The sequence below is a fragment of the Podarcis muralis genome, chromosome 5 (genome assembly GCF_964188315.1).
Source record: "Podarcis muralis chromosome 5, rPodMur119.hap1.1, whole genome shotgun sequence".
Taxonomy (NCBI): domain Eukaryota; kingdom Metazoa; phylum Chordata; class Lepidosauria; order Squamata; family Lacertidae; genus Podarcis; species Podarcis muralis.
The window spans coordinates 83,952,012-83,973,805 of NC_135659.1; the positions used below are offsets into that span (position 1 = coordinate 83,952,012).

General features: G+C 43.4%; 1 protein-coding gene across 3 annotated transcripts in view; it reads right to left on the minus strand.

Annotated features, from left to right (window-relative positions):
- Positions 1 to 500: 500 nt before the first annotated feature.
- ATP9A (ATPase phospholipid transporting 9A) overlaps positions 501 to 21,794 on the minus strand; it is a 107,936-nt gene continuing 86,642 nt past the window's right edge. For all 3 annotated transcript variants that reach the window (XM_028735219.2, XM_028735217.2, XM_028735216.2), the window contains exons 19-28: positions 21,585 to 21,683; positions 19,238 to 19,327; positions 18,987 to 19,131; positions 17,963 to 18,027; positions 16,645 to 16,800; positions 14,634 to 14,698; positions 12,858 to 12,966; positions 12,678 to 12,735; positions 3,870 to 4,073; positions 501 to 927 (exon numbers count right to left, since the gene is read on the minus strand). In XM_028735219.2, coding sequence (XP_028591052.2) covers positions 791 to 927; positions 3,870 to 4,073; positions 12,678 to 12,735; positions 12,858 to 12,966; positions 14,634 to 14,698; positions 16,645 to 16,800; positions 17,963 to 18,027; positions 18,987 to 19,131; positions 19,238 to 19,327; positions 21,585 to 21,683 — 1,128 coding nt within the window. In that variant the 3' untranslated portion in view covers positions 501 to 790. The remainder of the gene's footprint in view (positions 928 to 3,869; positions 4,074 to 12,677; positions 12,736 to 12,857; positions 12,967 to 14,633; positions 14,699 to 16,644; positions 16,801 to 17,962; positions 18,028 to 18,986; positions 19,132 to 19,237; positions 19,328 to 21,584; positions 21,684 to 21,794) is intronic.

A 21,794-nucleotide genomic window follows, 5' to 3' on the forward strand; every position in this document is an offset into this window, starting at 1 on the left:
CCCTTGATCATAAGCATTAATTATGTGAATATGGGGTGGGAACCCCTTGTTTGTCTTAGTTCTGGTTGTTATAACCTTAACGACGTGCCGGCAGTTTGGATGACACAAAAGTATTCTCCCAAGAAAATGGTACCATTTAATAAAACAGAACCTCTCTCTTACCAGCGTCAATCCCCGTTAAAAATAATTGGACAACTTCAGAGCAGGAAAGACGCACTGTGGCTTTTTTGTTTGTTTCCATTTTGCAGATTAAAGAAAACTTAGCTGAAATTTGGAGCTCTGGTTTGCATTGGAACACATCAAAAGAGGTCAGCATGGCTAAAGTTGCCTGTGAGCATGTGGTTTCACCCATTTTAAAGTATTTCCCGAGACATACAAAATGCTTATAAACTAGGACCTGAACTAAAAAGATAAATAGTAATATAAAAATGACATGAGGAAATTAAAAACTTACATCCCAAGTAAGCCCATTCCAGTAATTGCCCACTGGAAGCCAACGCTTCTTTCCAGTTACATGCATTTATTATCAGTTAAAATAAATATAAATTTGACCAAAAAACAACAACCCTGGATCACATATGCAAGTTCTCCGGTTTACTTGGCTGTTTCTGCTGCACTGCCAGTTATTTCAGTCTTTCGGAAACGTTCTCTAGCCAGTGCATGATCCATTTGCAACCATCGGAACATAACCGTTACTAAGAGGAACACACATTTTTTTTGTGCAAAAAGAAAAAGAGGGTATGGGGCGGGGCGGGAAGAGAAGTAGTCTCTGCTCCACTGGTAGTACCACCTACGAAGTGAGTTTTGAATAGCTTGGGGGAGAAAATCTTCGCCTCAGATACTTTAGGAAGTAGAGGGGGAGACAGCTGACCAGAGTGATTACTGTCACCTTCCACAAGAACGATAAGGTTGCAATGAAGTAAACATCTGCAAGAGAAGAGAGAGAGAGAATGGTTCGTATAGGAGGCATGTTGAGGGGGAGGGAGGAGAAGAAAAACACACATCAAAATATGTTCAACAGAACAGAGCCGTATGCGTGCACCCTAACTAAATAGCAAGCCATGCAACTTTATTTATTTATTTAATAATATGTAATAAAAAAGGTAAAGGACCCCTGGACAGTTAAGTCCAGTCAAAAGCGACTATGGGGTGTGGCGCTCATCTCATTTTTCAGGCCGAGGGGGCCGGTGTTTGCAGACAGCTTTCCGGGCAGTGCCAGATTTACCTATGAGCTAAACAAGCTATAGCTTAGGGCCCCCTCCCTGCCAAAAATATACTTCTTCTTCATTGTATCTCACTATTAATATACTTCTAAACTGAAATTGTATTTCAGTTCAACAATTACTTTGATAAAATACATATTTTGTTATGTGCAAATGGCTTTAGATACATATTAGGTCCATAAATTACCATATAGCATTTATTCAACACCAAAAACGGTGACAATTTGTTGTTGGCAAAGGACAGCTGGACATATAATGGGCCCCATTACCATCAGTAGCTTAGGGCCTCATCAAACCTAAATCTGGCCCTGTTTCCAGGTCATGCGGCCAGCATAACTAAACCACTTCTGGCGCAACGAGACACCATGACAAGTGCCAGAGCGCACAAAAACACCATTTACCTTCCCAATGCAGCAGTACCTGCAGTGCTGTTTTATCTACTTGCACTGGTGTGCTTTCAAACTGCTAGGTTGGCAGAAGCTTGGAGAGAGAAACGGGAGCGCATGGATTCAAACCGCCAACCTTCTGGTCGGCAAACCCCAGAGGCTCAATGGTTTAGACCACAGCGCCCCCCGTGTCCGTATTTAATAAACATACTTACTTCAAGGAGTCCAGCTGTACATTTAAAGCTAACTGAAATCATTTTACTACCCAAAAGTAAGATGGGCTTTTGCAGGTGGTTCCTCTACTTTGGCAGCTTAACTGGAGCACAACTGTGAGGTGCAACTTAGAAATGTTAATGAGAAGCCACCAAAATTTGCCCCCCTCCGCAAGGCACAAGTGTTCAATGTGGGCCAGGAATGGTTTTTCAATACATGCAGATACAAAAAGGAGCACATTAAGGGCTCCAGCATATTTATTACAGTGTTGCTGCTGTTTTAATACAGCATTTCGTGTGTTTATTGTTGGGATGTTTAAAGGTTGGTATTTTTTGATCCTTAAATAATTACTTTTCAAAATTTCCATGTGTAGCATGGTTTGCTAAATGTATTGTTCTGCTAAATATATTATTTTTTTTAAAGCAAATACAAGTTCAAAGAAATGAATAAAGTAATGGAATGCTCACACTCAGTTTTCCTCCAACTTTGAAGGGACATTTATGTATATTATGAACTGAACATTGGAAAATGCCACATTTTCCTGGAAGTCCCATTGATAGCAAGAGGGCTCGCTTCTGAGTAGACATGTATCAGAAGTACTTTTCTTAGCTTTTTTTAAACACAAATTTGAGAAGAAAGGACAGCCCCTTTTCAAAGCATACTTAAATGCCCTTAAAAAATTAAAAAAAACTGGGTGTAAACATTCCATGAATGAATTTCATCAGTTCCACTCTGATGAAGTAGCTAACTGCCTAAAGTGCTGTTTCAATAAAATAATTTCAGGTTAGCTGTAAAAGTGGAACTGGATCCTCTTAAAACAGCAGTGGAATCATACTAAAATACAGTATACAATTTTTAAAAATATCAAGCTTCCATATTTAAAATTGCTAAAATACGACAACAATGTTACTTATGCTTTGAATTTCTAAATGAAAGTTGGTAACTAGTAGCAAGTTTTCAATCTCTGCAGCAGAAAGCAAACACTTAAATTTGAAAGAAACTGTCACACTGAGGTATTCAAAGGGGGGGAAATGAATCTTCAAAGTTGAAGTTCTGGAAACACAACTTTTAATTCAGCATTGACAGCTACATATTTTGGAATGGAGGTAGATATATTGTTTCATTGCAATTTTAGACCGCTCTGCAAATTAGCAGTTATTTTCCTTACGTTTCCCTCTGTTCTGTCAGCCCTTCCATGACTTCCTTTTTTCCATTTCCACTGAAAGATTAGACTAATAATGGATGCAAAAAAGAGTTTTCTCTTAGTAGACTTTTCTATATTACTACAAGGAGAGGGCTATTTTTAGCCATCTCTGAGATCTGCGGTGAATTCTGATGGTGATGGCCCCATGCCTCGGGAACAGCCTTCCCTCTGAAGTGTGTCTCACCATGACCCAGTTGTCATTTCATCATCAGCCGAAGACTTGCCTCTTTGCTCAGGCTCTTGGGTAAGGGAGAGGTACATCGGATTGGATTTCTATTGTGGCTGCCATTTTACTTGTATGGAAATTGTGTTTGCTGCTTTTAAATATTATTGTTTAATTTTAATTGCCTGTATTTTGGCACCTTGGAATGAAGGGTGGCCTTTAAACATAGTAAGCAAATGAATAAAATATGTTGGCTACTGTGGGGAACAGGCCTTTACTTATGCTAATGTTTTTATAGGATAGGGGTGACTCCTCTGCAAAAACTTACAACAGTAGCTTATAACTGCTCATCACCATCTTGACCTATCAATGGGCTAATGAACGAAATTAACTGTCTTGGCAGTCTTGTAGATCACAGGTTTTCTACATCTGCTCTAACACCAATTCGTCACTTTCTTTGCCCATTACAATTCATGGGTTTGCAGTTGAACATTTGGAGTATGGGATGGAAAATCCACATGGCACCCGGCATGCTTTCAATATTGAAGATGGGCAGTTCTTTAATTCTAGCTGCCCTAGTGCCCTAAATCCATTTTCAGAAGTACATTGGCTTCCAGAACTAGCCCTGGCTTTACATTTGACCAAATAAGTTTTGAGAAATTCAGAGCAACAGCTATTACCAATAAACTCGTGCAAGAAGACCAGCGAGGCAATGTAGCAGGAGAGGCTGAGTAGTTCTGCCACTATCATGAGCCAATGCCACGTCTGGATTGTCAGCGCCACCATCAACAGCTCAGTGAGGATCAAGGATGTGAAGGAAATAGCCACAATGTGGACAAACTCAGATTCAAAGAGCAGCAATGCGCCGTACATAATGATGCTGCCTGCAAGTGGATGGAAGAGAAACGAGGGGTTAAATAAAATACAAAAATGTAAAAAATACAGTGGGTTGGATCCAGACTTTGAGCGGTCTCCCTGAAATCAGTGGGACTTGCTAGTCAGAGCTATGACCCTTCCACGAACAAGAAAATACAGAAGACTTCCTTCTTTCCTCTACCTGCTAGACCAGGCATAGGCAAACTCTGGCCCTCCAGATGTTTGGGATTACAATTCCCATCATCCCTGACGACTGGTCCTGTTAGCTAGGGATGATGGGAATTGTAGTCCCAAACATCTGGAGGGCCGGAGTTTGCCTATGCCTGTGCTAGACAGTATCTTATTATTATACAGTAGCTGTAGAGTTTTCAAAACACTTATTATTATTATGACCAATTATATTATTAAGCAGCAAAATACATCAGAGGCGAGGAACATTTGGCCCTCCACGTGTTGTTGACTACGATTCCCATCACCCCTGACCACTGGGCCATGATGCTAGGGTCAATAGTCCAGCAACAGGTTGGATGACCACAGGTTCTCCCCTTCTGACATATTATCCTGGCTAACCTTACAAAAGCCCTGCAACTAGGTAGACCTGTAATAATATTCACACACCGAAGGTGGGGGCAGGTTAGGCTGAGAGAGAGAGGAGCCTGACCAAGATTTCTCAGTGCGTTCATGGCTGCGGTGAGATTCTGAAGCTAATTTTGTCACCAGTCTTAAGCATGCTAAGAAGTCTCAATGAACTCAGTAGGACTTATGTTCAAGGAAACATATTTTTTGAGAATGGTTAGGGAGAGAAAGACTGAGAATCACTTTGCATCCTACTTCTGGCTGATCTGAGAATAGCTACACAACGTCCCAGATCCTCAGCTGCAGACATAACTCATGTCATCAGCATGAGTAATCTGCACTGATGACTAATCCACAGACATCACATTATGCTTGTTTGAAGAACAATTCTACCAGTGACTCAAGATCAAGCCATAAAACACAGACCCAGGGAGTAAATTTTCCACCATCTGGGTACTGCTCAGTTTTGGGCCATCCCTGATCTTGAGCGATAACTACTAGCCAAAATTGCATGGTGTGATCCATCAAGGGGTGAGGTCATCTGACCAACAGAATGTAACAGGAGAAGGCTCTTGGCTTGGAAAGCTTTCCCACGATGTCTCACTCTTTCTGACTGTCCGGGAGCTGTGTGATCTCTGCAAAGGCCAAGACACTGCTCTATAGTATTGATTTAGCCCTTGAAAAGTAATTGCTGCTGCAGCCAACTCTCCAATTCTTCTCTGACCCTCTTAAAATGTAATATATTCCTGGTCCTCCTTTTCTAATTAAAAAGGCAATCAATGAACTGGGTATCACTTAGCCCCTTTGAATGTGAAGTTAACTGATGGATACTGGCTGCTATGCAGAGTGAAGGGTGCGGAACAGCTTCCTGGGAAGCCATTATGGTCCCCCCTTGAACACTCACTGATGTTTTTTGTGACATTACATCTAAAGCATTAACCGCACAGCAAATCCATCCTGAGCCTCACATTGAAGCATCCAGCCATCGGTTATGTACTTTCTCAAACTTACATTTATATCCCAGCTTCCCTTCATATAGGTCAGAGCAGAAAACACATACCCCCAACTCTGTGAGGTAGCTAATAACTAATAATAATAATAATAATAATAATAATAATAATAATAATAGTTATTATTTTGTATCCTGACCATTTGACTTTGTTGCCCCAGCCACTCCGGGTGGTTTCCAACATATATCAAAACATAAAAAAAAATTAAACCTTAAGAAGCTTCCCTATACAGGGCTGCCTTCAGGTGTCTTCTAAAGGTTATATAGTTATTCATCTCCTTGATATCTGATGGGAGGGTGTTCCACAGGGTGGGTGACACTATTGAGAAGGCCCTTTGCCTGGTTCCCTGTAGCTTCACTTCTCGCAATGAGGGAACCGCCAGAAGGCCCTCGGAGCTGGACCTCAGTGTCCAGGTATGAAAAATGGGGCCGAAAATGCTCCTTCAGGTATACAGGCCCGAACCCATTTGGGGCTTTACAGATCAGCAACAACCAGTGTTAGAAACTGAGATATGAAAACTAGGAGCTAAATGGCACCTTAATCCTAGGTTATGGGCACAACAGTGGAATGTCTAGGTGTCCTTTTTATAACAAGAATACAGTGCTGAAAATGAATGAACTGCAGCTAAAATATTATGTTCATTTTTCACATGGTCTAGTCCAGGGGTCTGCAACCCGCGGCTCCGGAGCCGCATGTGGCTCTTTTACACCTTTGCCGTGGCTCCAGGGCGGATACTAGCGAGGGGAGGAGGCGCATTGTGCACCCCGACACTCCCCACTGTGGCGGGCGCTGTACTTGCTGTGACGTCGCATGGGGGCGGTGCGTGCGTTAGTCACGCACCGTCCCGACGTCACCTTCCCGCCCGCTGTCAGATCGCGGCTCCGGAGATATATTTGTTTTAAATGTCGCAATGCTTTTGCGGCTCCCAGTTTTTTTTCCCCTTCGGAAACGGGTCCAAGTGGCTCTTTTTGTCTTAAAGGTTGCAGACCCCTGGTCTAGTCCTTTCCCTGCCCGCCCCCCTAATATTCTTAAGAGGGTTTCTTCTCCAGTCTTCAGAGAGTAGGAGGCAGAAACAGGTCCTCCTTTCCTTCACTCTGCAGTTTTAATCTGAAATCTTAGATGCAGTACTGCGCCCAGAGCTCAGAAGCTGCTTGCGCTAATGAAATTCATAGAATCATAGAATCATAGAATCATAGAGTTGGAAGAGACCACAAGGGCCATCGAGTCCAACCCCCTGCCAAGCAGGAAACACCATCAGAGCACTCCTGACATATGGTTGTCAAGCCTCTGCTTAAAGACCTCCAAAGAAGGAGACTCCACCACACTCCTTGGCAGCAAATTCCACTGTCGAACAGCTCTTACTGTCAGGAAGTTCTTCCTAATGTTTAGGTGGAATCTTCTTTCTTGTAGTTTGGATCCATTGCTCCGTGTCCGCTTCTCTGGAGCAGCAGAAAACAGCCTTTCTCCCTCCTCTATGTGACATCCTTTTATATATTTGTACATGGCTATCATATCACCCCGTAACCTCCTCTTCTCCAGGCTAAACATGCCCAGCTCCCTTAGCCGTTCCTCATAAGGCATCGTTTCCAGGCCTTTGACCATTTTGGTTGCCCTCCTCTGGACACGTTCGAGTTTGTCAGTGTCCTTCTTGAACTGTGGTGCCCAGAACTGGACACAGTACTCCAGGTGAGGTCTGACCAGAGCAGAATACAGTGGCACTATTACTTCCCTTGATCTAGATGCTATACTCCTATTGATGAGGCCCAGAATTGCATTGGCTTTTTTAGCTGCCGCGTCACATTGTTGGCTCATGTCAAGTTTGTGGTCAACCAAGACTCCTAGATCCTTTTCACATGTACTGCTCTCAAGCCAGGTGTCCCCCATCTTGTATTTGTGCCTCTCATTTTTTTTGCCTAAGTGCAATACTTTACATTTCTCCCTGTTAAAATTCATCTTGTTTGTTTTGGCCCAGTTCTCTAATCTGTCAAGGTCGTTTTGAAGTGTGATCCTGTCCTCTGGGGTGTTAGTCACCCCTCCCAGTTTGGTGTCATCTGCAAATTTGATCAGGATGCCCTTGAGTCCATCATCCAAGTCGTTGATAAAGATGTTGAATAAGACCGGGCCCAAGACAGAACCCTGTGGCACCCCACTAGTCACTCTTCTCCAGGATGAAGAGGAACCATTGATGAGCACCCTTTGGGTTCGGTCAGTCAGCCAGTTACAAATCCACTGAGTGGTAGCATAGTCAAGACCGCATTTTACCAGCTTCTTTACAAGAATATCATGGGGCACCTTGTCAAATGCCTTGCTGAAATCAAGGTAGACTACATCCACTGCGTTCCCTTCATCTACCAGGCTTGTAATTCTGTCAAAAAACGAGATCAGGTTAGTCTGACATGACTTATTTTTCAGAAATCCATGCTGACTATTGGTGATCACAGCATTCCTTTCTAGGTGCTCACAGACTGTTTGCTTAATGATCTGCTCCAGAATCTTCCCTGGTATTGATGTCAGACTGACTGGGCGGTAATTATTTGGGTCCTCTCTTTTCCCCTTTTTGAAAATAGGGACAACATTTGCCCTCCTCCAGTCTGCGGGGACTTCGCCTGTTCTCCAGGAATTCTCAAAGATGACTGCCAGTGGTTCTGAAATCACATCTGCCAGTTCTTTTAATACTCTTGGATGCAGTTCATCTGGCCCTGGAGACTTGAATACATCTAGACTAGCCAAGTATTCTTGTACTATCTCCTTAGTTATTCTGGGTTGTGTTTCCTCTGCTGAATCATTTGCTCCAAATTCTTCAGGTCGGGCATTGTTTTCTTTATCGGAGAAGACTGAGGCAAAGAAAGCATTGAGGAGTTCAGCCCTTTCTGTGTCCCCTGTTTGCATTTCACCATCTTCTCCTCTGAGTGACCCCACTGTTTCTTTGTTCTTCCTTTTGCTACGAACATACCCATAAAAGCCTTTTTTGTTGCTTTTAACCTCTCTAGCAAGCCTGAGTTCATTTTGTGCTTTAGCTTTTCTGACTTTGTGTCTACACGTGCTGGCTATTTGTTTGAATTCCTCTTTGGTGGTTTCCCCCCTTTTCCATTTTTTGTACACATCCTTTTTTAATCTTAACTCAGTTAAAAGTTCTTTAGATAGCCACCCTGGCTTCTTTAGGCACCTTCCATGTTTCCGTCTCATTGGTATTGCCTGAAGTTGTGCTTTTACTATCTCCCTCTTAACAAACTCCAAGCCATCTTGAACTCCCTTTCCTTTTAGTATTACTGTCCATGGGATCTCACCCAGCACTTCCCTAAGCTTTATGAAGTCGGCTTTCTTAAAGTCGAGAAATTGAGTCCTAGTATGCTTGGCTGCTCCTTTCCGCTGTATAGTAAACTTCAGAAGAGCATGATCACTCGCGCCTAATGATCCTTCCACTTCTACCCCACTAACCAGGTCATCAACATTGGTTAGGACCAGATCTAAAATGGCTGTTCCTCTTGTTGCTTCTCCCACTTTCTGGACAATGAAGTTGTCTGCAAGGGCAGTGAGGAATCTGTTTGACCTTATGCTCTTGGCTGAGTTTGACATCCAACAAATATCAGGGTAATTGAAGTCCCCCATTACTACTATCTCCCTTCCTTTTGCATGCTTGGCCATCTGTTCCAGGAAGGCATCATCTATGTCCTCCATTTGGCTTGGGGATCTATAGTAAACTCCCACAATGAGGTCACTGTTATTCTTCTCTCCCTTAATTTTCACCCAAATGCTCTCACTTTGGCTTTGAGGTTCTAAATCTTGGATCTCTTCACAGGTATACACATCCCTGACATATAACGCCACTCCTCCTCCTTTCTTGTCTGGTCTGTTTCTTTGAAATAGATTGTATCCCTCCATTATTACATTCCAATCGTGGGATTTATCCCACCAGGTTTCAGTGATTCCTATTATGTCATATTTAGTTTGCTGTACCAGGAGCTCAAGCTCATCTTGTTTATTTCCCATGCTTTGCGCATTAGTGTACAGACATTGAAGTCCATTAATCATTCCCCCGTGTCTCTTATTTAAGGATTTTCTCCTCCCACCACTAGGTCTGCATGCTCTTTGCTCCATTCGGTCTATGACATTTGGATGATCATCTTCATCAATTGATAGACTCCTACCTTCAGGAGCACTGTCTCCCTCCCCCACATTAGTCAGTTTAAAGCCCTCCTGATGAGGTTTCTGAGATTTTTTGCAAAAACATTCCTCCCAACCGTTGTGAGGTGCAGCCCATCGCTTGCCAGAAGTCCATCTTCAAGAAACTGCAGTCCGTGATCTAAGAATCCAAACCGTTCCTGTTTACACCATTTGCGAAGCCAGTTGTTCACTTCCACTATTTTTCCCTCTCTCCCTGGGCCACGTCGTTCAACTGGGAGGACAGATGAGATGACAATTTGTGCATTTAATTGCTTCAATTTCCTGCCCAGAGCCTCGTAATCTCTTTTGATCTTCTGGAGGCTATTGCTTGCAGTGTCATTGGTTCCCACATGAACCAAGAGGAAGGGGTATTTGTCAGTGGGTTTTATGATTCCTTGCAGTCGTTCAGTTACATCTTGGATCTTAGCCCCGGGGAGACAGCACACTTCCCGAGACATCTTGTCAGGCCCACAGATCACTGCTTCTGTTCCCCTCAGTAGGGAATCCCCTATCACCACCACACGCCTCCTCTTAGGTCTGGTCGGGGTTCTTCTGTGAGCTGTCCGTTCCAAGGTCGCCTGGACATTCCCTGAGGACTGCCTTTGCTGCTCGTCTTCATATACCTGATCGACTGTAATGAGGGAGAGATCCTCAAATGGAGTCTGCTCTTCGTCTTCCATGGTAGGGGAAAGGACCTCAAAGCGATTGCGTATTTCTAAACAATCAGAGCGAACCCTGGGCCTCCTACTTCTTTGAGTCACGTTTCTCCATATATCTGGCTCCTGTGTTGGTGAACTAGCCACCTTCTCAGGGGAGTCCCCTGTCTCTTCCTTGGTGGAGACGGTGTGCTCTGTTGCTTCCAAGAAGAGTTCCAGGTCTCTAATTCTTTGGAGCGTAGCTACACGTTCCTCCAGTTGCTGGACTTTGTCTTTTAAGAGGGCAATCAACATGCAATTGCTGCAGGTAAAGCTGCCTGCAACCTTTGGCAAGATGGCAAACATTGCGCAGGAACCACAGGCGACTGCAGCTGTTCCCTCACCCTCCATCTTGAGAACGTGTCGTTGGGGGTGACTACAGTGGTCCTCTATCATTAAAAGTGTGGAGACAGGACAAATAAATCCCCCCAAAAAACCTAGGTCTCCCCCAACAAATGTTTGAGACTAGCTCCCCTAAATCTAAAATATGGATCAAGCTGCTGCCCTAAAACTCTGATAAGCTCCTCCCACAGCTAATCACCTACCTCAACAGAAGCCCTGCCCCCTCTGACCTTTGCACAGAGAGAGCAGCTAAACAGCCACAAGAAACTCACCCAAGAAAACCCTTTTTGTTCCTTCTTCAGCTGCTGCCCTAAAACTCTGATAAGCTCCTCCCACAGCTAATCACCTACCTCAACAGAAGCCCTGCCCCCTCTGACCTTTGCACAGAGAGAGCAGCTAAACAGCCACAACTCACACAAGAAAACCCTTTTTGTTCCTTCTTCAGCTGCTGCCCTAAAACTCTGATAAGCTCCTCCCACAGCTAATCACCTACCTCAACAGAAGCCCTGCCCCCTCTGACCTTTGCACAGAGAGAGCAGCTAAACAGCCACAACTCACACAAGAAAACCCTTTTTGTTCCTTCTTCAGCTGCTGCCCTAAAACTCTGATAAGCTCCTCCCACAGCTAATCACCTACCTCAACAGAAGCCCTGCCCCCTCTGACCTTTGCCCAGAGAGAGCAGCTAAACAGCCACAAGAAACTCACACAAGAAAACCCTTTTTGTTCCTTCTTCAGCTGCTGCCCTAAAACTCTGATAAGCTCCTCCCACAGCTAATCACCTACCTCAACAGAAGCCCTGCCCCCTCTGACCTTTGCACAGAGAGAGCAGCTGATAAGCTCCTCCCACAGCATTTTGTTCAAAATTCCCTGTGCAAAATTCCCTGTTGCAAAATGCGCCTCAAACAATGGGAGTTTTGAACACTGGCACCAACACTTTGAATTGTGCTCGGAAACATACTGGGAGCCAGTCTAGGTCTTTCAGTGTAGGCCTTTCAATGTAGCCCAAGAATGAGTGACTGACCCAAGGTCACCCAGTGAGTTTCATGGCTGAGTGGGGATTTGAACCCTGGTCTCCCAGGTCCAAGTCTGACACTCTAACATCTATACCACGCAGAGAAGGGATGCATGGAGAGTGCTAATGATGACCTGGACATAGCACAGTAGGGTTCAATGGGAGCCTCTATAGAAAGGCATCACGAGCAATTCACTTAGGCTGTAGCAGAAGCAGTAAGCTCCTTGTGCTCTGTGCTACTGTGACTGGTTTGCTGGAGGAGGCACCTGTTGGCTTAGTCTTTGCTGAGCTGCACTGTCATTACTGTCAATGGCCAGATGGTGGTATTAGAATGGACCACTCAACAGAGGTCAGGTGATGTAAGAGCCAGATAGGGTTATACCCAGTCCTACAATGCTGCTGATCATGGCTTGGTTCCTTGGCCTCATTGCTCAGGTAGACACAGGAGACTGAGCTGCTCTTGTCTCCAGACCACCACCCTGACAGCCCCTCTGCACGCTGCTCTCTGCACATGGAGGAAGCAGGATTGCAGCCAATGTCTGGGGAAATCTGAGAAGCCAGAAGGAAACTGAGCAGGACTTCCAGTGGTCAGGGAATGAGCATGTGTTTGTGTAGATATAAATCTCTGCAGAGCTCATAGCCTCTCTTCCAAACCTATAAAACCCAGAATTTATTATGCACAAATATTCAATTTAGTAGATTTGCTTATTCAAGTCAGTGTTTGTTGTTTCCACCAAATCTGGGAAAATATGAGATTTGAACAATTCATTTCAAACAATTCACTGAGAGGTACCTGGACAGACAGTCTCTTACCTTGGTAAATACTTATCAAAACCCATATCAAAAATGTCTTGTATGATAAAGGCCTTCCCTAAAGAAATGAAAGAGGACAGGAAAACAAAATGAACGTCAGTCTGATGCACATTTCTGTATGTGATCTTGAGCATAAACCTGAAGACAAAAGATGAAAACACAACACAAGATGTATCAAACCTTCAGAAGATCTTTGTAGAGTTCTGGGTACAGCATGGCAACTTCTGATTTGACATCTTTGTCCAGCACTAAAGAGAACACTGGAAACATAGTATAGAGTGTAGAATACCTGAAAGCAACAAAAGAAGAGATCCCCTTTGATTTCCACATGGATTCAACACCTCCTCTCCCACCTCGACAAATCGGACTGAGGGGTGGCAGACATAAGCAGAATGGGGAGAGTTGTTTTTGTTGATTTCTACATTTCTCTATGCTGTCTCTCATAACTGAATGTCATTGGCCACTTAAAGGGTTTGGGTTCGACCCAGGATGAGATCAGCAATGAAGTTTAAGCCTCTTCTCACCTCTCCTCCTCCACAGAGGGTTGTATCCAATGCAGCACCAAGTAACTTGTTAAGGCAGTACAAGGATTCTTGCTTGCACAGTAGAACTTCTTTTAAAAATGTTTCTAGCTAATAGCCACCACTACATACATACATACATGAGTTCCATGCACAGGCATGCATTTCTAATTCATTTCTGCCAAGGCTAATAGCCCGAATCCCAAATTCTGGCTAACCCACAATCCCATGCATAGTCAATTTCCCTCTCTCTATTATCAGTGTACTGCATAAAATAACTGGAAGGCACACAAAAAATGCAAGGGTGTCATTTCACAAATGCATAATTAAACCCCACACAACCCTCATTTTTAAACAGCCTTGAACATTCATATTCCAGGAGATGGAAGTGCATGCTTCAGGAAAGGAAAAACAAAAGTGAAATTAAAGCTCCTGTTAGAAATAGGATATAATAGGAATTTGCCATATCAGAATATTTAGCCACTCATACCAGTATTGTCTACTCTGACTGGCTTTCTACAGTCTCAGGCAGAAGTCTTTTCCATTGTGTTGTCACCTGACCCCTTTAAATGGAAATGCCATAGTTTGAATCCTCCCCCCAACCTTCTCCATCCCAGGCATGTGTCCTACTGCTGAACTACAACCCCACCCTGAGGCTGGTGTCCAAGAGCTGCTTCACATCTGAAATGCATATCTCTCTCTCTCTCTCTCTCTCTCTCTCTCTCTCTCTCTCTCTCTCAAAAAAAAAAAAAGTGCAATGTGTTTTATGTGTGATCTAAAAGCATAAATGTGGCAAACACATTTGCAAAGCATAGATATCACACAGAGCCACTCACCAGGGGTTAGAACTAGTAAAAACAGACTTTGAGGGAAATTTCATTGTGCTGCCGTGAAATGTGTGATGTTGTCTAAGACACAGGCCCTAACACTGAAAACCAATGTTTGCCAATGCTCAGCCTTAATTCTTCTGCTACAATGACAGACCTTAGGCCAGAAACGTGTGAAGTGGGACACATGTATCTGTTGTGCTTTCTTGAATAAAAAAAGGGCTCATGTTAGAAAAGCATTGGCTGCCCAGGTTAATTTACTAGTTTTAAAATTTGCATCTTCCAAAAGAGGGACTTCTGAGCAAATTAAACCTTTTCTTCCTGGTCCTCAAATAAAAGTTGCCATAAGAGCTGAAATTGGTCCTAATAAGATCCACGTGCTTATCATGATTGCAGGATTAATCGCTGCTTTGAAAATGTGAGCCTTCAAAGTTTCATCTTAGATTCTGATAACAGCAGCTATAGCAGGAAGGAAGGCAGTCCGCATTGTAGACAGCGACACACAAGGATGTGAACACTTCCAGACATACGAGGATTTCAAAACTAGCCTCCTTGCATTTCAGACTTCCTAGTCACATATTTTTTTGGGGGGAGTGTTTGGTTCTTACCCAATAATGAGGAAGCCCTGGTAGAGAGGGACGGATGCAAAGTAGAATACCGAAGAAAAAACAGCCTACAGAACAAAAAACAAAAAAGGGGGAAAGACTCTTTAGGCTTCAAAGCAAAGATGTGTTCAACAGCAATGATCCATCCAGACGGCTCACATGGCAATAGGAATTCTGTGGCAATTCACAGAAGCCGAGCAAGATTGGAACTCGCCACTTGGGGACTGAAGGCAGACATGTGGCTTCCTCCCCCATCACACCCAAAGAGCTAAAAGTGATTTGCAGAAGGGATTGCTGCTCATGGCATTCAAACACATCCCACATCAGCCCCTAGCAAAACAGGCACTGCATATAGTTTCAAAAAGCTACAATGCTTACTTCACAAATGCATGATTTTCATTTGGTGCATTTTGTCAGACAGCCTGAATACCCGGTTTTCAGTGAACACTAATCTACATGTTTTCTTTACAGTCTGCCAGCTGCGGGCTTTAGATCAGGGATGGGGAATCACAGAATTGTAGAGCTGAAAGGGACCACAAGGATCATCTAGTCCAACCTCCTGCAGTGAGGGGAATCTTTCACCCAACATGGGGCTCGAACCCACAAACCCAAGATGAAGAGTCTCATGCTTTACCAACTGAGTGCTCTCTCATCTGTGGCCTTCCAGATGTTCTTGGACTCCAGCTCCCATCAGCCAGCCGGCCAGCATGGCCAACAGCCAGGAATGGTGGAAATTATAGTTCAGCAACAACTGCAGGGTCCTATATTGGCTTTCCCGACGTACACACTCATTCCACGTTTTAAAAAATATAGTTTGAAAAACCTACAATGCCTGTTTGAAAAGACCACAGGTGACAAAGAAAAAGGTGCTCTCATGTGCAGGATTTAAAGCAGCACCTCTCAAACCATCTTAATTCTTTAAAAGCTATTGTTTCCACATGAGGAAGACTCAACGTGAGCTGAGCTAGAGAGGTAGCAAGCTGTGCTTTCATCACAGAACATGCAGACTTGTGTTCTGCGTTCCATCCTACCTATTCTCTCTCTCCTCAAAAGCAATTACTTCCATTGCCCATCAACTGACACATGCTTAAGTATCCTGACGAACAACAGGTCTGAAGTTTCTTTGGGATGCAAAAAAAAAGGTCATGGAAGTTTTCACAGAACTATTTGGACACCAAATTCAAACTCTGTCTCACTGTTGGCACACACACAATCGCTCAAGATACACAGAGTCTTCACAGCTGGCCTTCAGGTACTATGGGGGGAGGGGAATGTCTATTTTCAAGTTTGGGGTAAGTTAAAAAGCAGAATTCCACCAATGACTTCACTGGAGCTTGCTTCTAGGTAAGCAGGTATGGGAATACAGTCTGCCTTTATGCTACTGGTTCTTTTACTGTTCTAGATTATAGGCTACCTTGTTGGACTTATTTTTAGGTGGGAAACAAAATTAAATATCCTTTTACAGTAGATAGTTGTCAAAGGATATGGCTATCAATGGGTATTAGCCATGATGGTTATGTTTTGTCTCTGCTCTTGCAGGCAGCATGCCTTTGCAAATACCACTTGCTGAGAAGAGTAAGTGGGAACAGTACTGTTGCACCCAGGTCCCACATGTGGGCTTGCCATGGACATCTGGATGGCCCTTGTGAGAAAAGGTTGTTGGACCAGGTAAGCCTTTGGTCTGGTCCAGTCATCTTGACATTGGGTGGGTGGATCCATGACTCTGCTCCACCACTATAGGAACAGATAGGGCCAGCCCTAAGCCTTTGCCAACCGCAACCCCTTATTTATTAACTAATGGAGATTTTAATCGGGTTACCAGATGGAAAGCTTAAAACTTGCAGCTCCGATAAAAATAGGACATATTTTCAGTTTTAACAAAAGCAAGACGCTACACTGAATCAACTTCGTGACGTATTAGAGCAATGTAAAAATACAGTTTTTAACTTTTGGACATCAGTCGCCATCTCTTAAACAGGGAGAAGAAAAGTGAAGATGCTGTGGTGTTACTTGCCTGCATTGTACTGATACACAAGCTTCTGTGGATCACAAACTGGCTGAGGGCTGCAGATCTTTTGTAGCTGTTCCGTCCATGCACCATCAGTAGCCGGCCCAGATGCTTAAACTGAGTGATGGAGAAGTCTGCTGCAAGGGAAGCTTGCTTTCCTTCCTAGGTACACCAAGAAATAATTAAGAAAAGCAGCAACCTATCAGACCACAAAATAGCAGCAAAACATATCCTGCCATAGGGAAACAGATACAATCCGAATTCTGTGGCACCTGCCTCTCCCTTACTCAGCTGGAGTACCAGCTGTGGTCAGGTGCTCAAGCCCTGCTTCATATGCCCTCATTAGAGAGGTTAGAGCTATAGAAGCAAGATTCAGAACCTTTATCACAATGGCCCCAAGACTCTGCAACAGCATCCTTTCAGAAACAAAGTGGTCATCTCTGGAACTTTTACAAAAGGGCAATAAGACTTTAAAAAACAGTAAATTGCAGATATATATCTAATGTGCTGTGCAAGCCTATGCCTGTTTACTCAGAAGTAAGTCAAACTGTGTTCAGAGGGGCTTACTCCCAGGTAAGCATGCACCTAATTACAGCCTTATTAGTGTTTGGTCCATTTTTCACAGTTATTTACTGCTTTGTTTTATGGTTAGATTTTTTAGTCTACCGGGCTTCTAAAGAGATTAGGTCGGTACACATCATTTTACCCTCTCATCCTCACAACCACCTAGAAAAGTAGGTTAGGCCTGCACAACTTGTGATCTACCAAGCTGAACTCTACCAAAATTACTACCAAGCCAGCAATCAAGCACAGTAGCTCACCAGAGCAGAACAGACCTATTGCTTTCGCTCCTTGTTTGCATTCACAAACTCTTGGCAGGTCGTAAAATGTTCTAGGGTCGCACATTTACCAAGTGGTATCTTAATGTGGGAAACATACATCACCATGGGCAGAATTGACTTTGTCAGGAGGATAATTTCACCATTCCAAACCATGGCTTGTTTGGAAGCCGTTAACCACAGTTTCCTGGTTTGCACATAACAAGAAACTATGGTTAACTGTGGCTTCCTGGCCTGTTTCTCCACAGGTACGCAAGCAGGGAGTGAAGGAGCTGTGCTGGGTGCATGGAGCTTGTGCATATACCAACTTATTCAAGTAAGGATTTCATTGCGTAAACTAGGTCAGACACTCATTTCATCCCTTTTAGCAAAACAGGTTCCCTGTGTGTGCATTAGCTATCGATATAATTGTTGGCTTACAACTAAAATGGTGTCAGAGAGAGAGAGAGAGAGAGAGAGAGAGAGAGAGAGAGAGAGAGACTCACCTTTCCTTCAACCCCAACACCACAATCTGCCTCTTGAATCATACTGACATCATTCCCACCATCACCTGCAAGAGGCAAAAGAGAAAAAGGCCATAGAGAATCTTGATGGAACACCAATCTTTACTTGGAGCTTATATTAGACTGCAGGGCTATTCAGCTTGATCACAAAAGAGCCTCCACTCCGGTATTAATGTGCTAAAGGTGCCTTGCAGCATTTTTGTGTAGCAGGAGAGTGCAAGCACTGGTGATAGAGAGGGATTCCGTGCTTTGGTGCATGATCAATGAGTTTATCTCATATTGTCTGGCTAATAAAGCAAAGGCAAGTGACCCAGGGTAATGATTTCTGTGCTTCCAGTTAGCAAGTGATAGAGAAACTTGCATATATCGCTTTGCAGCACGATATGCAAGTTTGAAATGCCCATGGCAGCAGGGGGCAGATGCACAAATTTCTATATTATCAGGGACCTAGGCATGATGTCTGTGGTAAACCTCCTTGCCCTTATAAACCCAGCCACTGAAAATCAAGCCCGTTCTTGCCAAACCTTCTTGATCATGCAAGAATATGGTGAAATATTGGGTGTGGGGGCACAGAACTGAAGCATCAAAGGGAGGCAGAGACGACTTCCTTTGAAGTTACAGCATCTTCTGCTTTCAAGCGGTAGAGGGAGCCAAACCTCCTTGGAGACATTCAGCACCCAAGGGAGAATGGCTTTGATTTATGTAGTCTATGCTGGGAGGCGCCTGTTTGTGTGTGCAGAGAGCTAGGTAGGCCTGAGTGGATGTGTATGGTTGATGGGGACCTCTGGCAGTATCTCTCGCACCTCATGAGGTTCCAGAAGGTATTTGACCATTGTAGGGGATTTCAAGGGGAGCCAGGTGGGTGCATCCAGAAGGTGTAAACTGAGAGCCCCCAGAAACATGGCATTTAGATCACAGCCACTCTGTCTCTCAATCTCTCCAATGAAGATAGGTAAAAATAAAACCACCCAAAGATGCCCAGGTGGAAAAGCTGGAAGTGACCTACCCACAGCACAGGTCAGCTTCCCAGTTCTCTCTTGGAGCAAGCGTACAATCTGAGCCTTCTGTGTTGGGGCACATCTGCAGCAGACCACAGCTGGGCACTGGCAAGCCAGTTCCATAAACTCATACTCGTAGTATTTCAAGCACACCTGTTCCACAAAACAGATAAAATAGTTACATGGATATAAACATTTCCCATCACCACCACCAGCAGCTCACCTGCTGCAATGGCTACCACAACAACCACATTCTCACCTCCAAGGAATCGCCAGAAATCACTAGGGCACAGTCGTGCTTGCGGCGGAAGGCATTGAGTTCCAAGTGAGCTTCTCCACGGTTGGTGACCTAGGAAAGAGCAAACAGATAACCACAGGCACTCAAAATCATTCCAAGCAGATATCTAAAATTAACTTGGAAATCAAGATTTTTTTTTTAAAAAAATAGATGCTATGCAAAATTGCATGGCCAGGAAGTCATTTGGATCACAACCTCTGCATCACCCTTCCCTAAACATTCATAGGCCCTACTTCAAAGAACACTTACTCCTAAGTATGTTCCACTGAAATTAGCAGGACTTTATTTGGATACTTTTAGTATTCTGTATGTTTTTCTTGGTTTTAGTTTTTTATTTTTGTATTCTAACTTTCTGTAAGTTGCTTCAGGACTCCCCCCAAAAAAGAAATAAATTCACATAATTAATAATAATAATGATAATAATAATAATAAACATGCACAGGATCAGGCCGTTGAAATGGATTAGTCAGACTATTCCATATGTCAATATTGCATTGAACAACTTGAGGACCCGAGCCACCGAGGATAAATTCTTCTAAGGTAATAGCCATGCTACAAACCAATAACACTTTCAACAGGCATTGATTTCCTCCAAAGAACCCTGAGAATTGCAGCATGCTGAGCTGAGAATTCTCTTGGGAGCTTCTCAACTTTCCCCTCACAGAATTACAATCCCCAGCGCTCTGTGGAAAGTGAGAGTGCCTATTAAACCAGTTAAAGATGGCAGTGTAGAAATGCCATGAGATGGCTTTTCATGCAGAAGGTCTCATTCCACACCTCAAGTCTAAAGGGAACAAGTAGCAAATGATGTGAATGCCCTCTGCCTGAGGCAATATTGGGGGAAATAGGGTGACTTGCTATGGTCCCTTATTTACTGAACAACTCTAGGAATTCACAGTAAAATGCTGATGAATTTTCCTGAGGAATAAAATCGCAAGCTGCTGGGAAAATGTTGAGAACTGAATTCAATGTGAGAGACTTGAGAGAGAGAGAGAATGCTGAAACTGGCAAACGCATCTATCTTAGGCATGTCCAAAGTCCGTTTCGGGGGCCTAATCTGGCCCACCGGTCGGTTGTTGGCTCAATCCAGGCCCTGTAGCAGTTAATTTCTTGGGGTAAAATCCCCCCAAAAGCTCAAGAACTTTGAGGTAAAACTGTAAAAAAAAGCACAACAATTCTGGGGTAAAAAAGCTCACCAACTTCAATCCTAAAAAAAGGTCAACAACTTTGGCTGGCCCTCACATATGTTCACTTCATCAAATCTGGCCCTCTTTGAAAAAAGTTTGGGCACCCCGGTCTATCTCTACTAGTCAGGTGTCCTCCAGACTGTCAGTATTTTGTAGGAGGGATTCCAAGCTTGGTATGGGGAACTTCTGGCCCTCTGGACATTGCTGAATGACAACTCTCGTTGGCCATGCTTACTAGGACTGATGGGAGTTGTAGTTCAGAAACATCTGGAGGGTCAGAGGTTCCCCACACCTGCCCTAGTGCAGCAAATCTACATTTTTTTAAAAAAGGAAATTGACTTTTTGTGTCACTAGGAAAGTAATGGGGAAATGCATTGAAATGAATTATTGAATTAATTAACAGGAATGAATGAATGATTAACAGGAAGAGGTATAAGCACCTCATAAGCATGTCAGGATGAACGTTCATTGTTGTGTAACACTCCAACCCCAAAGCAAATCAGAACAATGCTCAATAATGACCAGATATAATCTAACCTCTGTGTACACTTTGTGCAAGCAAATCAAATAAATTGGAGGAGCCCTAAATTATCAGAACACAGGACCAGTATTGGCTTCTCCTTTTGAATCTCAGAACCTGTCATTTTTCTGAGCGTCCTCAGAAAAGTATTTTCACAGAGCATTTCCTCAAAGAGCTGGAGCTGAGTAAGATTAATGAAGACAGGAATTCTCAACCATATTTAAATTGGTCAATAGTTAGCAAACCTATTGCTCTGTATTTTGCCTCTTAAATTGTTACAGAAAGGATCCAAATTCACTATGTCAACCGTGGCTGCAGGAAAGAAATCATTTTATCCCAAGAGGGATAAACAAAAGAGGAAACGAGGGAGACTTTTTCGGAGCTTTCTTTTTCCACTATTAATGTCCAACTTCGATGTACTCATCAGATGGGTCTAGGTGTTGTGTAAATGCAACGATGGTCAGAGGAAGATTAGGTCTGCATAATATACTCATATTTTATTCTAATTGCACATTGGGGCTGGTGTAAATTATTCCCCTTGATTCATAATGTAGCTCCGTGGACAAGTGCTAAGTAAGCTAGTTTTATTCATATTACTCACCAGTCTAAATATATGAATGTCCTGGGTCCTGGTTACCAGATGTGCATTCTTAGCTGTACACGTGGCTGTTTCTAGTTTGTCCCCTGTGAGCATCCATACCTACAATAAAAAAGCACCATTTAATATCCTGGAATCAACAATGATACAAAAACGCATTCGACAAAATGCTTAGTTTGTAGGAGATTTATCAGATACCCTATTTTTCTATTT